This window comes from Protopterus annectens, chromosome 4.part0 (genome assembly GCF_019279795.1).
Source record: "Protopterus annectens isolate FY-2018-M chromosome 4.part0, PAN1.0, whole genome shotgun sequence".
NCBI lineage: Eukaryota > Metazoa > Chordata > Ceratodontiformes > Protopteridae > Protopterus > Protopterus annectens.
In genome coordinates this window covers 1,462,496,630-1,462,515,950 of record NC_056733.1, presented here as the reverse complement: position 1 = coordinate 1,462,515,950, position 19,321 = coordinate 1,462,496,630, and the positions used below count along the sequence as shown (strand labels likewise).

At 42.6% G+C, this 19,321-nt stretch overlaps 1 protein-coding gene across 6 annotated transcripts in view; it reads right to left on the bottom strand.

Annotated features, from left to right (window-relative positions):
- NSD1 (nuclear receptor binding SET domain protein 1) overlaps positions 1–19,321 on the bottom strand; it is a 1,335,896-nt gene that overhangs the window by 137,918 nt on the left and 1,178,657 nt on the right. For 5 of the 6 annotated variants that reach the window (XM_044069301.1, XM_044069302.1, XM_044069304.1 and 2 more), the window contains one exon: positions 15,131–15,329. In XM_044069301.1, the coding sequence (XP_043925236.1) occupies positions 15,131–15,329 (199 nt within the window). Of the gene's footprint in view, positions 1–13,722; positions 13,857–15,130; positions 15,330–19,321 lie in introns of all 6 variants that reach the window. The other variant, XM_044069305.1, reaches the window with a different exon arrangement.

The following is a 19,321-nucleotide window of genomic DNA, read 5'->3' as shown; positions in this document are numbered from 1 at the left end:
CTGCGCAAATATCAATAGAAGCTCTCGAATGAAAGGCTATGGAAGTGGCAACTGAGCTGGTTCAATGCGGCTTGACTTTAATTGTTAAACACATTTTATTTTGTTGACAAAGGAAATGCAGTCTCTCAACCATTTCGCCAAAGTGACTTTAGAAACTGATTTACCTAACTTGGTTCCTGAAAAGGACAGGAATAATTGGTCTGATTTCTGGAATGATTTAGTCCTAAGTAAAAACGCAATTGTCTATGTACATCCAATAAATGCAGACAATATTTTCCTTTGTTAGAGAAATTTGTGAAGAAAACTGGCAGGTCAATGGACTGATTAATATTGAAATCTGATACAACTTTGGGTAGAAAGGACGGGTTAGTCCAAAGAGATGCTCTCTCTTTGTGAAAAACTATGTAAGCGTGTTTCACACACAAGGCCTGCAATTCTGATAGTCTCTTGTCCGAAGTGATGGCTACCAGGAATAAAGTCTTCCAAGACAAAAGTTTTATTTTATGAATGGCAGCTGGCTCAAAGGGTCGATGAGTCAAAGTTTACAGGACTAGTGTCAAATTCCAAGGTTCAAGGGGCTCTTTAAAGGGTGGTTTTAAATGCATGACTCCTTTTAAGAAGGTTTTGCAGAGACAGTAAGACATTAAAGAAAAATCTTCAAAACCATTAGGGAAATAAATGAACTCTAATAGTAGAAGGTGAGGCTCCTGAATGGAGTAAGGTTGATAAGTACACTCCAGCACTGTATTAAATCAGACCTGAAAAGGGGTCAAGTCCTTTTCCTCAAGACCACAAGACAAATCTGTTCCACTTACTATAAAAACTTTTCCTGGTGGGTGGTTTATGGGAAGTTAGAACTATTTTCTGTACATGGGAAGACCAATTATTTTGCCTGGCAATTATTGGAAGTGCAGGTACCACGCTGTCACAGCTTGAGGCTCGACAGGTTTAGATGGACCAACCTCTGTGGATGTGACAGTAATTCTGGAGTGGGGTCCAGAGTCCATGGCTGGTGAACTAGGTGAGGCCAAAGGAAGGGAAACCAGACTTGGCGGGGCCAATAGGGAGCAATGAGGATTTACTTTGCTTCCCAACCAATGTGCTTTCTTTAGAAATAGTGGAATCAGAAGAAAGGGAGGGAAGACATAACGCAGTCCTGTGGGCCAATCGTGTACAACAGTGTCTCTCGAGGACTCCCCCTGAGGGCAGATTAGGGCAAAGTAGCTGCTGCATTTGTGGTTGGTTGATGGGAGATGCAAATAGATCACAGCAAGGCTGAACCCAGCAACAAAAAATCTTCAGCACTACCTTGAGATTGAGAGACCACTCATGAAGCAGGAGAATGCATCAGTTTGTCCAGAATCACGTTGGAGTTCCCGGGAATGTGCATTGCTACCAGAAAGTGGTTGGAGGGCATCTCCCGCTGCCATACCCTCATGGCTTCCTGACATACCGGTTAGGATCTGGTTACCCCATGTTTGTTGATACACCAGATGACTGACATTATCTGAATGGATAGCAACTGTCCACGATGGGAGGACAGATTGGAATGCTTGCAACAGAAGCACTGTCCTCTGTTCTAGGATGTTGATACGCAAATTGGCCTCTAAGGGGGACCAAGTGCCTTGGACTGTCTTTCCCTGAAAATGCCCCACCCCATCAGGGATGCGCCCATGGTCACTATGGGCTTGGGCTGAGGAGGTGAGAAGGCACGACTCCATAACTCCTTTTTCGACTTCAATCACCAATTCAGATCCTGTTTGCAACGGTTTATGTGGCTAGGGTGGGACATAGGATGTGTTAATAGGGACCACTGTGACACTAGAAGCCATTGTAGTAGCCTCATATAGAGTCTGGCAAGTGGAACTATGGTGATTGTTGCTACCATTGACCCTAGCAGTTGAATTAAATGAGCATGAAAGAGTATCACCCGGAGCTGAGATCTTAGCCTCTTCTGTAGTTTGTGATGAGGAAGAGCGACAAGACAGGACCTTGTGTCGAATGTTGTTCCTATGTATTCTAGGCTTTGTAGGTTCTAGTTTCGACTCAGATACCCAAAGAGCCATGCCAGCTGTAGGGTGTAGTGTAAGGTGAGAAGTAGTAGATGCTTGGTGTGGGTGGTAAGAAGCCGATCGTTTAAATATGGAAACACCTGGAATCCTTTGCAGTCTCAAGTGAGCTGTTACTACTGCCATACATTTGGTGAACACTCTGGAGGCTGTGGAGAGACCAAAGGGCAGCACTCGGAACTGGTAACGATTGGCTCCCAGCCAGAAGTGGAGATATCTCCTGGAACATTTGTCCATTTTCACACGGTAATACGCATCCTGGAGGTCTACTGAGCATATCCAATTGTCTTTTTCCAAAAACGGAAGGATAGACTGAACTGTGACCATCCGTAATTTGGGCTGTTTGAAGAACTTCAGGATGCTGAGGTCTAAAATTGGCCTCCAGTCCCCTGTCTTTTTTGGCACCAAGAAGAACCTTGAGTAAAATCCAAATTAAATTTGGTCTGGTGGGACAGTCTGGATGACTCTTTTTTGGGCAGCTTTTGAATTTCTTGCACTGCTGTGTCCCTCTCACTGGGTGGAATGTCGGGGATTCGCCTTTGCAGCTTTGGGTAAAGATCAAAAGGAATGTGGTAACCTCTGGTAATTATTGGCTGCACCCAGGAAATCTGATGTTATTGTATGCCAGGCTAAATGGTGCAGAGAGTTGCACCCCCCCCCCCGACTGCTTCCAGAGGTAAGCAATTGGGACACTCTTCAGGAGCACTGGTAGGGTTGCTCGGAAAAGGAATCTCTGAAGCCCTGGTTACGCAGGCCCCCTCTGCCATGATGGGGGCATCTTCCTTGCATGTTCTCCCCTCTGTCCCAGAGGAGGGAACTTGCCACGTGTGTCATAAAAAGCCCCTTGGGATTTTCTGAACCACATTTCCACTTCTTTGATTCCTGTTGTAGGATCGTTGGGAAGGGGAAAAACCTACGCCCACAGCAGACAGGGTCTTGCCATCCTTTTCACACTTGGCTAACATGTTTTTAACTTTTGGACCAAACAGAGAAGCATTAACAGGAGAGTTGATGAAGGAAGACTTGAAGGGGTCTGCAAAGTCGCACAAGCAAATCCAGGCATGACGTCTCAAGACGTCACCTGAACCCGCTCCTCTGGCCATCCCTGTAAATGTATGTGGAATCAACCACATGGATGAATTAATTAGATATTGACTCCAGGATGGCAAGCTGGGAGGTAACTTTGTCACGTACCTCAGACACTGCTTCTGCTAGCGTCCCTGAAAGTTCTGTGATCAGATCCCTTTGAAGACAGCTAAGGTATGCCAAACAATTCAATGACTGTATGGCAAAGGTCGCTGAAGCGTGAACCCACTTCCCTAATCTGTTTGGAGGATGGACAGCAGGACTAACTCCTGCGAGTTCTTTCTTTGTGGCCACGACCACCACAGCATCTACTGCCAAGCCTCTGGACCAGTGGGGTTGATCCTCTGGGGGGGGGTACTTTGTCTTGTCTCCGGGGGATTGGCTCAACGGTGTCAGGGGCCTTCCAAGCACACTGCACGATGAGCTTGACCAACTTATCTGCAGGGAGAGTCACCCAAGAAGTAGAGGGTCGGGCATGGAAAGTTTGCAAGAATACAGATTCCTATGAGGAAGGGTTGGTGGACTTCGTCACCCCTCTGTTTCAATATCTCTAGTATGTCTCCAAAGGAGACATCTTCAGGGGGTAACCATAGGGACCTTTCCCCCTCATCATAATCTGCATCTTCGGTGAGAGATTCCTCAGGTGAATCAACATGCTTCCTCTTGCACGATCTCTTACGGGGTGGCTCATCAGGGGGAATATGTCTGAAGAGGACCCCTAAGAGAGGGTACCCTGCGGTAGGGTATCTTGCTGCTCCCGTGCCCATTGCCCCAGTGTAGTGGACTGAGTCAGCTGTGATCCAGAGGACATACATATATGTATGACATACCAGTGCCAAAGGAGCCAACTGTGACCCTGCTGAGGCGAGCTCCCTCTCCATAATCAGCAGGCTCGCCTGAAGAGGGATGGGAGCCCAGAACCAAGACAGACAACCAAGGAAAGTACAGTTGTGTACCTACCATAAATGTAGATGTTAGAGTGTATTCACTGTTGCAGTCATTACACTTGGGTTATCCTGCTGGCAGGCTACCCGCAGTCGGCCTGAATTCCAAAGTCCTGGTCCGGCGTTGGTTGCTGTCGCCTCTTCCCTGACATCAGTGCGCCAGGGGTATAAAAGATGCAGCTGACACCATTTTCTTCAGTTTTTCTTGCCCCAGATGTCAGGTGCCCCCAAAAGGGTAGGCTGTAAAAATTATGATCATAAAAAAGCATGCACATAACCTTCATCTACAAGCAAATACACCACATAGGTACAGATAAGTCCCAGCAAAGAAAAAGGGGGGTGGTGGGAGGGTAACCTGGACTGCAACAGTGAATACACTTGGAACATCTACATTTATGGTAGGTACACAACTGTACTAAGTTCATCGTGTTTCACTGTTGCAGTCACTACACTTGGGTTGAATCCCAAAGCTGAGGTTGGGCGGCTGGGCCTAAATAGAGTATGGAGTGGCTATGAGGCCCTGCAGAACTGCAATGGCAAAGCCTGCTCTGGATTTAGAGTAGAGAGGTAAATGGTAGTGCTTTGTAAAAGTGTGCACTGAAGTCCAGGTTGCAGCCTCCAAAATGTCCTTGGTTGGTACTCCTCTGAGAAAGGCTGCTGAAGTGGCTGCTGCTCTGGTAGAATGTGGCCTAATACCCTTGGGCACTGATTTGCCATGTTGTGAATAGCAGAAACAAATGCAGTGGCCTATCCATTTTGAAATAGTCTTCTTTGAAATGGCTTTTCCTTGGGAACCTGCAGCATATGCCACTAAAAGTTGCTCAGTCTTTCTGAAGGCTTTAATCTTGTCCAAGTAAAAGCGTAGCTGTCTGTGCATGTCCAAAGTATGCAGAAGTCTCTCCCCCTTATGTGGGTTTAGATAAAAGGTAGGCAAATGTATGGTTTGGTTACGAGCCACGCTGGACACTACCTTAGGCATAAATGTCGGGTTTGTCCTTAGAGAAATCCTGTCCTGATGGAAAATAATAAAAGGTTCCACAGCCATTAGTGCCTGTAAGTCTGAGCCTCTTCTTGCTGAAGTTATCGCTAGGAGAAGAGTGGTTTTCCATGACAAGAATTTTACCTCTGCTGTATTGGCAGGCTCAAAAGGAGGCAGTTTTTCCAAGACAAAATTGAGGTCTCATGTAGGTATTGGAGCTCTCCTTGGAGGTCTTATGTTTTTGGCCCCTCTGAGAAACTGTCTTAGCAGTGGATGAGAAAAAATAGATGAGTCAGTATTGTAATGAGCTGAAATGGCAGAGGCATGGATCTTAATTGATGAGAAGGATAGGCCTTTGTCCAGCATCTCAGTTAGATATTGCAAAATCTGAGGAATATTTGGTTCAAGCAAGTCAATTCCCTGTGCTTGGTTCTAAGCACAGAATCTCTTCCATTTTTCTGCATAAGATTTTCTGGTGCTGGGCCTCCTGGCCTCCAAAATAACATCCATAACTGCTTTAGAGAGAGGTGTGTTCTGAATGATTACATTATCCGTCATGCAACCAGATTTAGGGTCCTGAGTTGGCTGTGCAGGATGATTGTTCTGTTGGGTCAGCAAATGAGGTATTAGAGGCAATGTCCAGGCTGGGCCTTGAGACAAGCTCTTTAGGATTGGGTACCAGTGCTGGCGTGGCCAGTCTGGGGCAATCAGTATCATTTTTGGCTTCTCTTGTCTGACCTTTAGGAGTACCTTGGAGAGGAGAGGCAGAGGAGGGAAGGCATATACTTGTAAGGGCTTTCCAGCTGAATGAAAGGGTGTCCACTTTCCATGCTTGCTTGTGATAAGTCCGAGTGCAGAATCTCTGTAGCTGGCAGCTGTGAGGGGAAGCAAATAGATCTATGTCTGGGCATCCCCATTTCCCTGTTATCATGTTGAAGATTTGTGGGTCCAGTTTCCACTCGTGAGGATCCATGAGGTTTCTGCTTAGTTCGTCTGCCAAAGTATTTGTCTTTCCTGGCAGGAATTGTGCTTGCAGATGTACTTGAAAAGTCAATGCTGTGTTCCACAAAGTCATGGCTTGCCTGCAGAGGGGGTAGGAATGTGTGCCCCTTTGCTTGATTATGTACCACATGACTGTAGTATTGTCCGTCTTTATCAGTAGTTGTCCTGGATGAAGTAGATCCTTGAAGGCTGTCAGGGCATTTTGTACAGCTAGCATCTCTTTTTGATTGATACATTTGGTTTGTGGGCCATGTACCCTGAATACATTTTCCTGCCATGTGCACCCCCCAGGCATAATCTGCTGCATCTGTTAGTGTCGGCCTGGCAGTGGGTAAGGTGAATGGCTGTCCCTTGTTGTGGTGACAGGCCTGTGCCCACCACTGAAATTCCTGTTGCAGGCAGGGAATGAGAGTAATTACTGTTTCCAGGTTGTGGCAATGTTAAGTCCAAACACTTTTTAGATACCATTGTAGTTTCCTCATATGCAGTCTTGCATATGGAATTAGTAGAATGCAGGATGCCATGTAGCTCAGAGCCTGCAGAATTTTTCTTGCAGATAACTGGATCTTTGTTGCCAAGTCTTTGAAGTAAGAAGTCAGATGCCTTTGTTTGTCTGGCGTGAGAAAAGCCATCTGGGCAGTTGTATTTAAGCTTGCAACCAGGAATATTATCTCTTGAGAGGGTACTAGTTTTGATTTCTTTTCGTTTACCCTAGGCAAATTAGTAATCTTTTTACAAACGCCAGATGCTGTAGTAGAATATCTTTGTCCTTTGCTTGAATAAGGCAGTCATCCAAGTAGGGGTATATTTGAATTCCTCTTTGTCTGCAAAATGCAATTACTGGTGCCAGGCATTTTGTGAAGACCCTGGGAGCAGTAGATAAGCCAAAGGGCAGTGCAGAGAATTGGTAGTGCAGTGAGCCAGCTATGAATCTGAGGTATCTTCTGCAAGATTGTCTGATTGGGACATGCAGGTATGCCCCTTTGAGGTCCAAAGTTACAAGCCAAGCCTTCTTGTCCAGCATGGGCAGAAGCTGCTGTAGAGTCAACATTTTGAATTTTGGGAAGTCCAGAAAAGTATTTAGAATAGACAGGTCCAGAATTGGTCTCCAGGCTTTGTCCTTTCTCGGTACTAAGAAAAGTCTTGAGTAAAATCCTTGTCCCTGCTCTTGTTGTGGCACTGGCTGAATAGCCCCCATGTCCATGAGAGATGTAACTTGCTTTTGTGCCTCTTGCCATTGATTGCGTGGCAGGTCTGGCATGCCTTTTGCCTTTGGAAGGGTGTGAAAGTGAAACCTGTAACCCTGAGAGACTATATTTAAGACCCATTTGTCCTGGGTGATCTTTTGCCAGTTTTGTGAAAAAAGTGCTAGCTTTCCCCCTAAGGGTGCTGCCAAAAAATAAGTGCTTGGCATTGGCAGAGGGAAGTCATTAGGACTGTTTTTTTATAAGGCTGTGATATGTCGTCTTCGCTTTTGGAGGTAGAAACACCCCATTGTTTGGGCCTGTATGAGCCCTGGGGCTGTTGCCTGCCTCTAGGGCGTCTGAATCTGCCTCTTTGTGGTCTGTCTGACACTGGAAAGGACCAATTTGTGCTAAATCTGGGTGGCTGTACCTGTAAGAAATCCTTTACTGCCTGCACAGATTTTGCCTTATCCTCCATTTTCTTTAACACCTCCTCTGCCTTAACACCAAACAAAGTATCATGCTGTAATGGAGCATCCAATAATTTTGCTTTAACATGATCAGGCAGATTCTGTTCCTTTAACCAAACATGCCTTCTAATAACAGAACCCAACAGCGGCCCTGCATGAGGCCTCCAGTGAATCATAGCCACATTGCAAAGTATGTTTTCCCATTTGTTCAGCTGCATGCAATAAATCCTGCAAATCTTTGTTCTCAGAACATTCAGAATTTGTCAACATTTTTTGTTTTAACAAAGACATTAAGTATTGCTGATATTTGAGCATATGAAACTGACAATTTAAAGCCCTTACAGCCAAGGTAGCAGAAGTGTAAACTTTTTTCCCCCATCTGTCCAAAGCCCTAGAATCTCTGTCTGAGGGGACAGGGTTTTTGGCAGAAGCAGCTTTGACCCCTTTGGGACCCTGTGAGAGAGTTTCTGGGTCAGCAGCAGGGTTTTTGTAAAGAACTTTATGGGAGTCTGGGACCCTGTATTATCTGCCCGGCTTAACAGGGGCAGGAGGTAAAGAGTCTGGAGACAGGCCGGACTCTGAAAAAACATCATCTACTATGTCTAGAACAGGGGGAATTGCAAGAGGTCTGTGCTGAAGATGTAAAAGAAAGTCTCTAAGTCTTTTCTTAGAATCGGAATAATTCTGGCTCTCCCAATGGAAATGCTCCCTCATGGTATGCAGGATTTCCCCAAAAGAATAGTCCTCAGGAGGCGAAGCTGAAGGAATAGAATCTTCAGCATCAGAATCCTCATAGGGAGGAACAGAATATTCCTGATCAGAACAGGAATCAGAGGAAATGGAAACCTGATCAGAGGAATCATATTCAGAGTCTTGCCTGGGCCTCTTATCAGGAGGAGAATGGGAACCCCTGATCAAAGTAATTAGGTCTTCGGCCATTTTGAGCATCTGTTTCTTAGGCATAGAAGCCTGTCCTGGAGAATGCTGTACTGGTTTCCTTGTCTTTAAAACTGTTTTAGACTTTGTCTTGGATGCTAAAGTAGGCTTTATATAAAGTTGTGTAGGTCTGAAGACACCCTCAGAAGCCGATGCCTGCTCAGCGGCTCCGGACACATCTGAGGGATTAATTTCCGAAGGGCCAATACCTTGAGTATTCAGAGGCCTAGCTGTCTCCACATGGGAGTTGGAGGTGGCCTGTGGCTCTGAGGTAGTGGGAGTAAGGGGCAGCAAAAGCGCCTCACTGAGCACCGGCGAACGGCCTAGAAGAGGCTTCATCGCCGGTTTTGGACCTCGGATGCTTGTCCTTGTCTTTATCCTTGCGATTTTTATGAATGTTATGGTTGTTCCGACGACATTATGTAATTAAACCTTCTGCCAAAATAATGAAAAGCAAAATTGTGCTGACGCTTAATAGTGCATGGGTTAAATCTAGCACAAAACCGACAACTAGCAACGTCATGGTCAGGGCCTAGGCAAGGAATACAGTAAGAGTGGAAATCCTTATGAGGTATTTGCTTCCCACAAGAAATACGATTAACTTTTTCTGACATTGGTCTGGAGCAAGAAAAAAGTTTCCCCAAAGGGGTACTTAGCTTTATTGAAGACTTCGGATCTGAAATTCGATTTCGAAAATCTCAGGAATCGGCCGACCAGCACTTGCGAACTGCTTTTGCTTCAGGCACCGCGCGGCAAGAAAGACTGAAGAAAATGGTGTCGGCTGTATCTCTTATACCCCTGGCACACTGACGTCAGGAAAGAGGTGACAGCAACCGATACCGGACCAGGACTTTGGAATTCAGGCCGACTACGGGTAGCCTGCCAGCAGGATAACCCAAGTGTAATGACTGCAACAGTGAAACACGAACATCCAGGATAACACCCTGTTCCGATGAGTCCATTTCCATGGAAGGAGACATGAGAGGCCAAAGCAACTGGAACCATAGACAGCACCATAGAAAAAAATTGGTGCTGTACTAGGGAGCATGGTACCGACACACCAGTCATGGTCCCATGGGTGGGTCAGCTCTGACTGAGCCGTGGTCCATAGGGTCAGTTCCAGAGCCACAGTAAGATCCACTGGTGGAACTAAAGAAGCTGGCACCAGGAGGGGTGTCAGCATTGAGGGCTCCAAGACTTGTTCAACTGAAGGAGGAATATAGATTGCAGTCTGAAGAAAAACCCTTGGCTCCGGGCGATTGTGAGGTCCTGGATGGAGTTGGGATGCCTCTGGCCACTAGCAGCTGGTCCACAAGTCTCACTACATCAAGCTCCAAAAGGCCCCTGGTTGAACAAGTGGACATCCCCGATAGGGATTCTGGCCAATCAAGAAATGGACTAAGTTGCTGTCCAACAAAGGGGTCAATGGATGGGGAGTATCGGGTCCTGGCTAGTGTCTTGACCTTCGGCATGGAGGTTGAAAGACTTCAAAGTTGCGATGGGGAGGGAGTGACCAGTTTTAAGGGAGAGATTACTGTTAGTGCAGAGAGGGTCTGTGGTACCATGGAAGGGTTCAGTACCATGGCAATTGTTGCAGTCGGTTCTGTAGTCAAAGAAGGCACCGTGGAGTGGGTTTTTGGCTCCAGTGCCGAGATAGTCGTTGGTGGCAGTTTAGCAAGTTTAGTCTTAGGTTCAGTATGAATCTGGGTCTTAGAAGTTTTTGGTACTTGTGGCTGAGGAGACGTTGGAACCGAATGACTCCTTTTCTTTGTCTCTTTCTTAGGAGGGGTTGATACCTCCACCTCAGATAAAGCCTCCGAGAAAGGAGTTTTTAGCAGACCCTTTAAAATTAACTTACTTTTATGCTCTGCTAAGGTACGGGCACTAAAGCACTTACAGAGCTCGCACGGAGGTTGGACTTGGAAGTGTGGTACTCCTAAGCAGTATACACAGGAGAGATGCCCATCAGAATTTGACGTCTCCCTGCCACATTTGTCACACTGTTTAAAACCAGTGGTACCTTTTTGTCAGCCATTGTCAACAAATACTACGGTAACAGCAATAAAGCAACAAACAAATACTATGGTAATAGCAAAATGAGCAGTAAGAAATCCTGTCAAGACTTTTTACCAACAACGGTAGTAGAGGTATACCCAAGAGGGTAAAAGAAAGGAAGGAAAAATACCAACAATGGTATTAAGATTACCAAGAGGTAAGGGGAAGGGAGGGGCCTGTACCAGCAATGGCATGAAGAACTACCAACAAGGTAATTAGGAGAAGAAAGCACTCACACAGTAAAGGGACTATATAACTATAAAAACAACTAACAATACAGAGATTTTAGAGAAAAAAATAGAAGTGAAATACTTGAAAGATTTGAAAAAATGCAACACTTAACTTGAGAACAGGCCTGACGCGTCTCGAAACTCTACGCGGCAAATGAGATCTGAGGAGAGAGGCACTATGGGTAACCTTAGCTCGAGAGTTTTTGGCTGGTGCGAGCTTGTTATATCAGCTGATTCGGTTCCGGAGATGGAACCGAAACCCAACTGTCATAATTGAATGAAGGCTGACATCAGATGCATCCTTTCTTCATGCCTACCTCCTGACTTTGACCCACTGCAGTCTGCATACAGAGCTAACTGATCCACAGCTGATGCCATATCAGTAGCACTACACATCTCCCTTAAGCATTTAAAGGGCAAAGACAACTAAGCGAGGATGCTGTTCACAGAATTTAGCTCTGCATTTAATATGGTGGTACCAATGCAGGTGATAGTAAAATTCTCTGTAGCTGGATCTTGGGAGTTCCTGACTGAGAGACCACAGAGGGTGCATTCAGGTAAGAACAGATCAAAGTGCATCACGATTAACACCGGGGTTCCACAGGATGTGTTCTCAGCCCACTGTTATTCATCATCCTGACCCACATGACTGCTATGCTAAGCACAAGTCCAACCATATTATCAAGTTTGCTGATGACACTACAGTCGTGGGGTTCATCACAAAGGAGGACGAAAGGGTGTACAGAGAAAAGGTTGCATTTCTGATCAGTTGGTGTGAGGGGAACAACCTTGACCTGAATGTAAGCAAGGTCAAAGAAATTACTGACTTCAGGAAAAGGAGAACAAACCACCCAGTTGTCAGGATCAATGGTGAGAGTGTAGAGAGGGTTAAGAGTATGAAATTCCTGGGTGTACACACATCAGAGGATCTCTAGTGATCGGGAAACACCAGCCAACTGGCCAAGAAAGTGTACCAACACCTCCACTTTTTAAGAAGGCTGAAAAAAGCTAAGCTCTCTCCTCATATCGTCTCCACCTTCTATAGAAGTACAATAGACAGCATCCTTACCTGCAACTTCACAGTGTGGCTTGGAAGCTGCACAATTACAAAAGGAAAGGCTCTGCAGAGTGGTGAGGGTCGCAGAGAAGGTAACAGGTTCCAGTCTTCCATCGATGCAACATCTTTATTCTGTAAGAAGCATCTGAAAGGCCACCAAAATAATACAGGACAACATGCATCCTGCCCATGGACTGTTTAAGCATCTGTCATCGGACAGGATATATTGCATCTGCTGCAGGACTGCAAGATTTAATAACAGTTTCTACCCTACAGTGATTAATCTTCTGAACTCAGGCACTAGTCCCAGGGGTCTGGACACAAGTCAGTTTTTATTTATTTGTGCAACATATACTTAAATAATTCCAAGTAAGTGCAATATTTAGGTATTATATCCATAGTATTATTTAATCCACTCAAGTGCAACATTAGACAAACAACTTGGGCACTGTTCAATCTGTAGTGTGTTTTGTATTGCTTTAAATAGGGTAGTTAATTTAACTCAGGGGAGGGTATTCCTTTCGATTGAGTGTTGGTAAATGTCTCTGCTTTTCCTTGCATGTACAGGGAGTAGTATTGTATGTGTTAGTTATGTTTATTCTTCTACTTTCCTTTGTAATCTCAAGAATTGAGCTGTTGCACAAAATTTCATTTAGGGTACGTGTGTGTAGTTCTAAATGACAAAGTTTACTTTGACTTTGGATACTGAAGCTGAGAGACAAATCATACATTGTTTCACCTCACTTCTGAAATATCCTTTTGTCACTGCCCAACAGCTGGTATTTATGACGTAGGAACATCTGTCTGCTTTGCCTTTCAGCTATTCAATCAACTAGATGCCAAAGGGATGTGTACCACCACCAAGCGTACACTGTTTTTGAGGGACAATTTCCAGTCCCTCATGGAACTTCCTCTACTCTTTTCAATAGGTACAGTGGAATATTTTACATCCACCTGAGCTACCACCAACTCAAGCAGATGGGGCCCTAAGTCTCACCTGAGTGCAGCACCTCTCTGCCCCCCACTATGCTGCACTACACTGTCAGCAATCCATCTACCTGGTGTGGTAACAGAACCCATAGACTTCTGCATCAAAACAGTTTGTGCTACCTGCTGTGCCATTGATGCTTCATACCATCCATTCATCACTGAGCTGACTTTTTTTGCCCAGTTTACACTTTCAATAAAAGTTCTGACCTCTTTCTTTAGCCTTATGGTACAATATATTAAGATAAATTTCACTTTTATAAGATTATTTTTGCTTGCCAGAGAACAGTAAATGTATGTGGGTTCTGACACTCTCAGGCTAGTAATAATTACAATGGCCAATTCATTGTGACCACCTCAGTACACTAGCATTTAAAGTCCATACACATTAATACAGTTTATGTATTTATTTTACTGCTTTTGTATCTATGCCTTGAACAGCTGTGCCTAGCATTTAACCCATTAATTGATTAGGGGCCGGACATCTAGAAGCCAACATCTGTGACTTCAGCCATGCTTCTGGATTGCGGCTTTCTAACTCAGTAGTTTCATGCACCCCTGAAATCTCACACAAACAAAAATACACAAAACTTTTGCCACTGGGAGTAAAGGTTTAATTTTAGATTTGTGCTAACCTTGAAATGCAGTAAGACTTGGACGTGTTTAAACATTTAATATGAAACAAAAAGAACACTGTCATTTTTACAAAACTTAAATACATACCTTATCATGCAAAATGCTTTGAAGAGAAAATCACATGTGACTTGACCAAGCTGAGCAGGGAAAAGTGTCACTTTTCAAAGTGGGAAAGCCCTTGCTTGCTGCATGCTTATTACTTGCAAGTGTACTGAGTATGCCTTAACAGACAAAGAAGTCAGAGTTCCACTAAGTTACAAAAGTACAGGAAACAGAAGTTTTATTGTTAAAAAGTAAAATACATGCATATAATAAAACAAACATGACTTCAGTGGCAATGCAGATAATGGAATTGCCATAACCAATACAGCAAGTTCCAACTTGGTACCAAAACACTGCATTGCATTACGGTCTAGTGCCCTACTGCAGCAATGCTTCCAGAGGTTTGTACCATTTGACTGCTCCTGAACCTAGTCTCACTGGCAGTAGTGCACAATTAGCTGGATTGTGCATTCATAAAGCAGAAGCTACTCTTAAATTAAACAACCTTGGACTTTAATGTTTAGTTTAAGTAGATGTTGCAACAAGTGTCTGCAACACCGCCACACTTGTAAGGCTTGCAAATAAATAGAAGGTATTGATGAGCATTTCTAAGTAGAGACATACGTGATTACTGATGTAGTATTGGCTCAGACATTCTAAACCTAACCTCATTAAAACAATTCATTTTTAAATGAATATTAATGTAATATTTTAAGGCTCACAATAAGCCACTGCAATTTAGCAGACTGACAAAAGCATAAGCATTCTGAATCTCTACTACATGCACCCAATACACCAGATGGAGACAGCCTCCTGAAGTAAGATTCTGAAGGTACTGGATCAGTCACTACAAATTAGTTTTACTTTGCTGAACTAGAAAGAATAAACTCAAAGCAAGTTTTCATATGTCTTACGAGGTGGTATGCAGGAAACCCAAACTTCAAAATTAGAGGACATGGCTTACTCCTACTGTGGTATCAACCACTTTAAATCATTCCCCTCCAGTGTTAAAAATGCAAATAGAGACCATCAGAAAGAGTTAATGCCCATCTGAAACTACACTAGAAATCAATGTCCTAGGTTAACTACAAGTGCTTTGTCCATCTATTACTCATACTTAAAATTCTTTTTAGATAGTCAAACTGGAGACACTGAGGTTTAATTTAACAAATACTGTGTGTGTTTTTTGACTCTTATTCTGTAAAGCACTGTACTCTTGTATGGCCTCTGGTTATGACTACGAATAGTTCACAAAGGCCTGATACAAATACACACTAAATTAACAAATATGTTGCATTAAGAGTTATCTAAAAAATAAATACTTCTCAAAATAATTATGTTTCTCTGTAATCGTCTTTACTAATAAAAGGAAAAGTATTACTAAATTTTGTTAAAGCTGTCATTACAAGTACTTCAACAATTATTTTCTGAGAGCATAAAAGCTGACACTCACCTGCAGGTCTCCTGGTTAAGTTAAGGCAGTCTGCATGGTAAACCTTTGGGCATCGAGGCCTCTTGCAAGAAACCAGTTGCCCTCCATCCCCACAACTGAAACATTCATCCTCCCTCTCTTTTGTCACCTCCACTTGAGATTTCCTCTTCAATGGGGGCTTCTTCTTCAGTTTCCTCAGTTTTTCATCTGGAGGCTGGTTCTGAAATAAATATTCAGAATTATCTCAAAGAGGTTTCCTACAGTTCTATTAAAACAGTGCACTTTCACCCCAAAATTCTACAACATGCACATCACTTACATTGGTGAACTGTACAATGGACTGTCCACCTCTCATATTTAGTTGCATGGAATGGTACTATTCAGGAGAAATGTGATGTCAAGAGTGGGGTTACACTACGTATGACGCGTCTACCCTCCATAAAATTTCACTGTTATGGCACTTAGGCTACACAGCACTACACTATCAAACAAGCATCATAAATGAAACAATCCAGTGATATAAACACTGCATTACTAGAAAACAGATGCATACAATTAAAATTACAAAATAATGCATTAACATTATTGATTGACGTTTGATTACTAGGAAAGTCTGACTGTGTAGGAACCCATTTTCAGCAGACGCCTGGGAAGAAATGCTCCAAAGTATTACAAAACCTTTTAAGAACAATAATTTTAGTCTTTTAAAAATACAGAAAAGCAAAAACAGTTTAAATAATTACATCAAATAAGAATATGAAAACGGTGCTTAAGAATAGATGCAAATTATACAACAGTGATTTAACAGGTGGAGAAATTTTAGCCACTTCATACACAAATTAAAGGTAAGCTGGTATAATACAAACAGGAATTGCAATAAGAAGGGAGAGGAGAGCAGGCTTATAGTATATTTAAAGAGAAATCTAGTGTACAGAAATGGATAGAAGGAAGGGAGTGAGTGAAGGAAAAGTAAGGAAATGTCAGGTATGAATAGGTATGTGTTCACATTTAGGGATATAGTTTATCCTGGTGCTAATAAAGGAGGGAGACAGCTTTTGGCTAGGAAGTCTTTAAGAATGACTTTTGAAGAATGGGAGGGATGAACTGATCTGATGGGTAGAGATAGGGAGTTCCAGGCCTTAGCATCATGGTACAAGTTCAGACAATGACCAGCAGATTTGAGAGGTTTGTGGACAGACAAAAGTTTTTGGTCATTGGATCTTAATGATCGACTAGAAACATAGCTGTGTAGAATGTTTTTTTTTTGCCGGACAAGCATGCAGATTCCTGATAATTTTATAGATGGTAAACTAAGAGGCTGTGCACGTTAGTTGATGGAGTTGTTCTAACCAGTTTAGGCTTTTTAGTGCTATACATCGGTGGGTTCTGAAAGGGATAGTAGCTGCAAATTTAGCAACTTTTGTTATATCAGTGTTCCAGTGTTGACTTTTGTGATGCCTGAAGGTTAGTAAGGATGGGAGTACCATAAAGAAGTGTGGGGCTCAGGAGATAAGTCGGGGCAAGTGTAGCTTTAGTTGCATTGGTGAGAAAGTTTGGCTCTCTAAAGCATCCCTAGTTTTTGATTTTTTTAATGCAATTTTGTATATGCAGGTCGAATTAAGATCATCATCCCTAATAATTGCTATGAGAAGTGACAGCAATTGTTGTATCATCAGGAGAGGGGTCTTCAAATTTTGTTTTTTCATGGGAAAGGGATTTGGAGAAAACAGTAGTTTGTTTTCCTTGGGGGGGGGGGGGTTGAACATGAGTTGTGAGTTACAAGGCCATGTTTCAGCTGCTGTTAAAGACTGCTGAGTAATCTGAGTAATTTTCTGAAGGTGTGCCAAGCTGTCAGATGTGCAAATGAGTGGGGAGTTATCTGCATACTGTTTTAGCAAGGTCTGTGGTGTGGATTGGTGGAGGGTGTTGGTGAGAATGTTAAAGTGCAGGGGAGCAAGGAGAGAGCCTTGTGGTACACCGGTGGTGACTGGGAGGCATGGACAGAAAGTGAAGTGCCACTTACTAACCAATACCTATTGGATAGGTAGCTTTTGAACCACAGAAGAGTGAGGTGAGAGAGACCTAATGGACATATGAAGTAGACTTTTGCTGTGGCAAACTTTGTTGAAGACTTTGGACAAGTCTATAAATAAGGAGGAGACTAGTTTGCCATTACCTCTAGCTTTACATATTTTTTTAAACAAGAAACATCTTTATTAAAATATCACTTATAATACAGAAAATCATACATTTATATAAATTAAAACAAACCATATTGACGATTTTAGATGCAAACATTATACATCAAAAACAACACTGACAATTGACATCACTAATTCCAAACATTATACGTCACTTATAATCTAGCCAGTCATCATCAGTCAAACATTACATAGCTCATTCAAGTCCTGCCTTCTTTTAAACCTCATTCATCCTTTGCATATACTGCTCCCACAATTCCCATCTTTTTTCTATGTAATTTGCTTTTACCCTTTTCTAAAGGTCCCAATTCCAGTTGTTATATCTCAGTTACTATATTCACTACTGCTAGTACAAGGGGTTTAGAATGAGTTCCATTCTCTAGTAACTGCTTTTTTGACTGCCACCATAATTAGACTCAGGAAGGCCTTACTATGTGTCTAGGCAATTCTGACTGTATCATAACTAAAAAAAAAAAATTCCTTAGTTACACCATTTTGCTCATCAAGTATCTCTGAAATAGTCTGCAGGGAATCTTTAACTACAGTCCCACAAAATATGTTCCCAATTACCTCTTTCTTTTCCATCACATTCCAACATTTGCTGCCTAACTGAGGAAAAATTCTTTGGAGTCTACTTGGGGTATAAAAATACATATATAAACACTTCCAAGCAAAGATCCACTATCTTCTAGACTTTGTTGCATAATGGGGAGACATACATATATTCCCCCCATTGTTTCTTTGTGAACTGCTTGTCCAATCTTTCTTCCCATGCCTTTCTAACCTCGTCTGATTGATTCTTATAATTATCATGCAATATTTTGTATGCTCTAATTATTCCTTTAACAGCAGCTTCTATTCTAGATTCTACTAAAAACTCTACCAGTCTGGTCTTTTGCTTAGGAGCCCCTGTTTCTTTCTCTTTGTCTATACTTTGAAATCAATCCTTGATAAGGACAGCAATCTCTAGCCTGAAGTCCAAATAAATTCTTGGCCTTTTCCCATTCTACTAACTTTCCCTCTCTATTTACTCTCAATACATTGGTTCTTTTGCCAGTTTTCTCCAATAAATTCCAGTCCCCTCTTGCCTACTGTCTGTATGCCTAACTGCAGTCATCCCTACCAGCAGACACTCTTATCCCCATTCCCGTGTTGCCTTAGTTCTTGGAATACTTTCTGCTACTTTATGAATATAATATTCTGTATGGTTATTGTTACTCTTCAAGGATTTGCATACGAAATCCCAGTCTCTTGTTTCTTGAGCTTCCCCCCATTTCAACCTTTTCCACTTTGAATTATAGGCTTCTGTCTGTGCTACGTATAGGAGCCTGAACTGTGAAGCTCCAAAATACCCCTTCAAATTGCATAATCCCAAATCACCTTGTTCTATTTGAGTTCTCTAGCTTTACTGACTATATATATATATATATATATATATATATATATATATACACACACACACACACATATATATATATATATATATATACACACACACACACATATATATATATATATATATATATATATATATACATACACATACATATACATACATAGGTTAGAAGTACAGTGTTAGTACTGTGGGAAAGATGGAAGCCATGTCGTGTGAGGGACTAGAGTTCTTCCTGCAGGAGATAGTTTAGTAATTGTTTTTAAATATATTTTGCAACTATTCTGGAGGGGAGATGAGACTGCTACAGATCGAAAGTTAGTAATGTCTGGAATTTTCTCCTTTGTGTATAGGGATAATGTGCAATTTTTTTCAAGAGCGGGAACATGGGATTCCTGGATTGACCTATTTATATGAATTGATACAGGGTAGGCAATGTTACTGGCTGCTATTTTAAGGTATTTACTTGGAATGTGGGTGCAGGTTTGAAAGTGAAAATGGATGCAGTGATACGTGGGCTGCTGGGCATGGTTAGGATCGGATGTTGGGGAATCCCTTGGTTAGAGATGCTACACTACCTGTGAAATAAGAGTTGAACTGTACTGTGGTTTCAAGTGA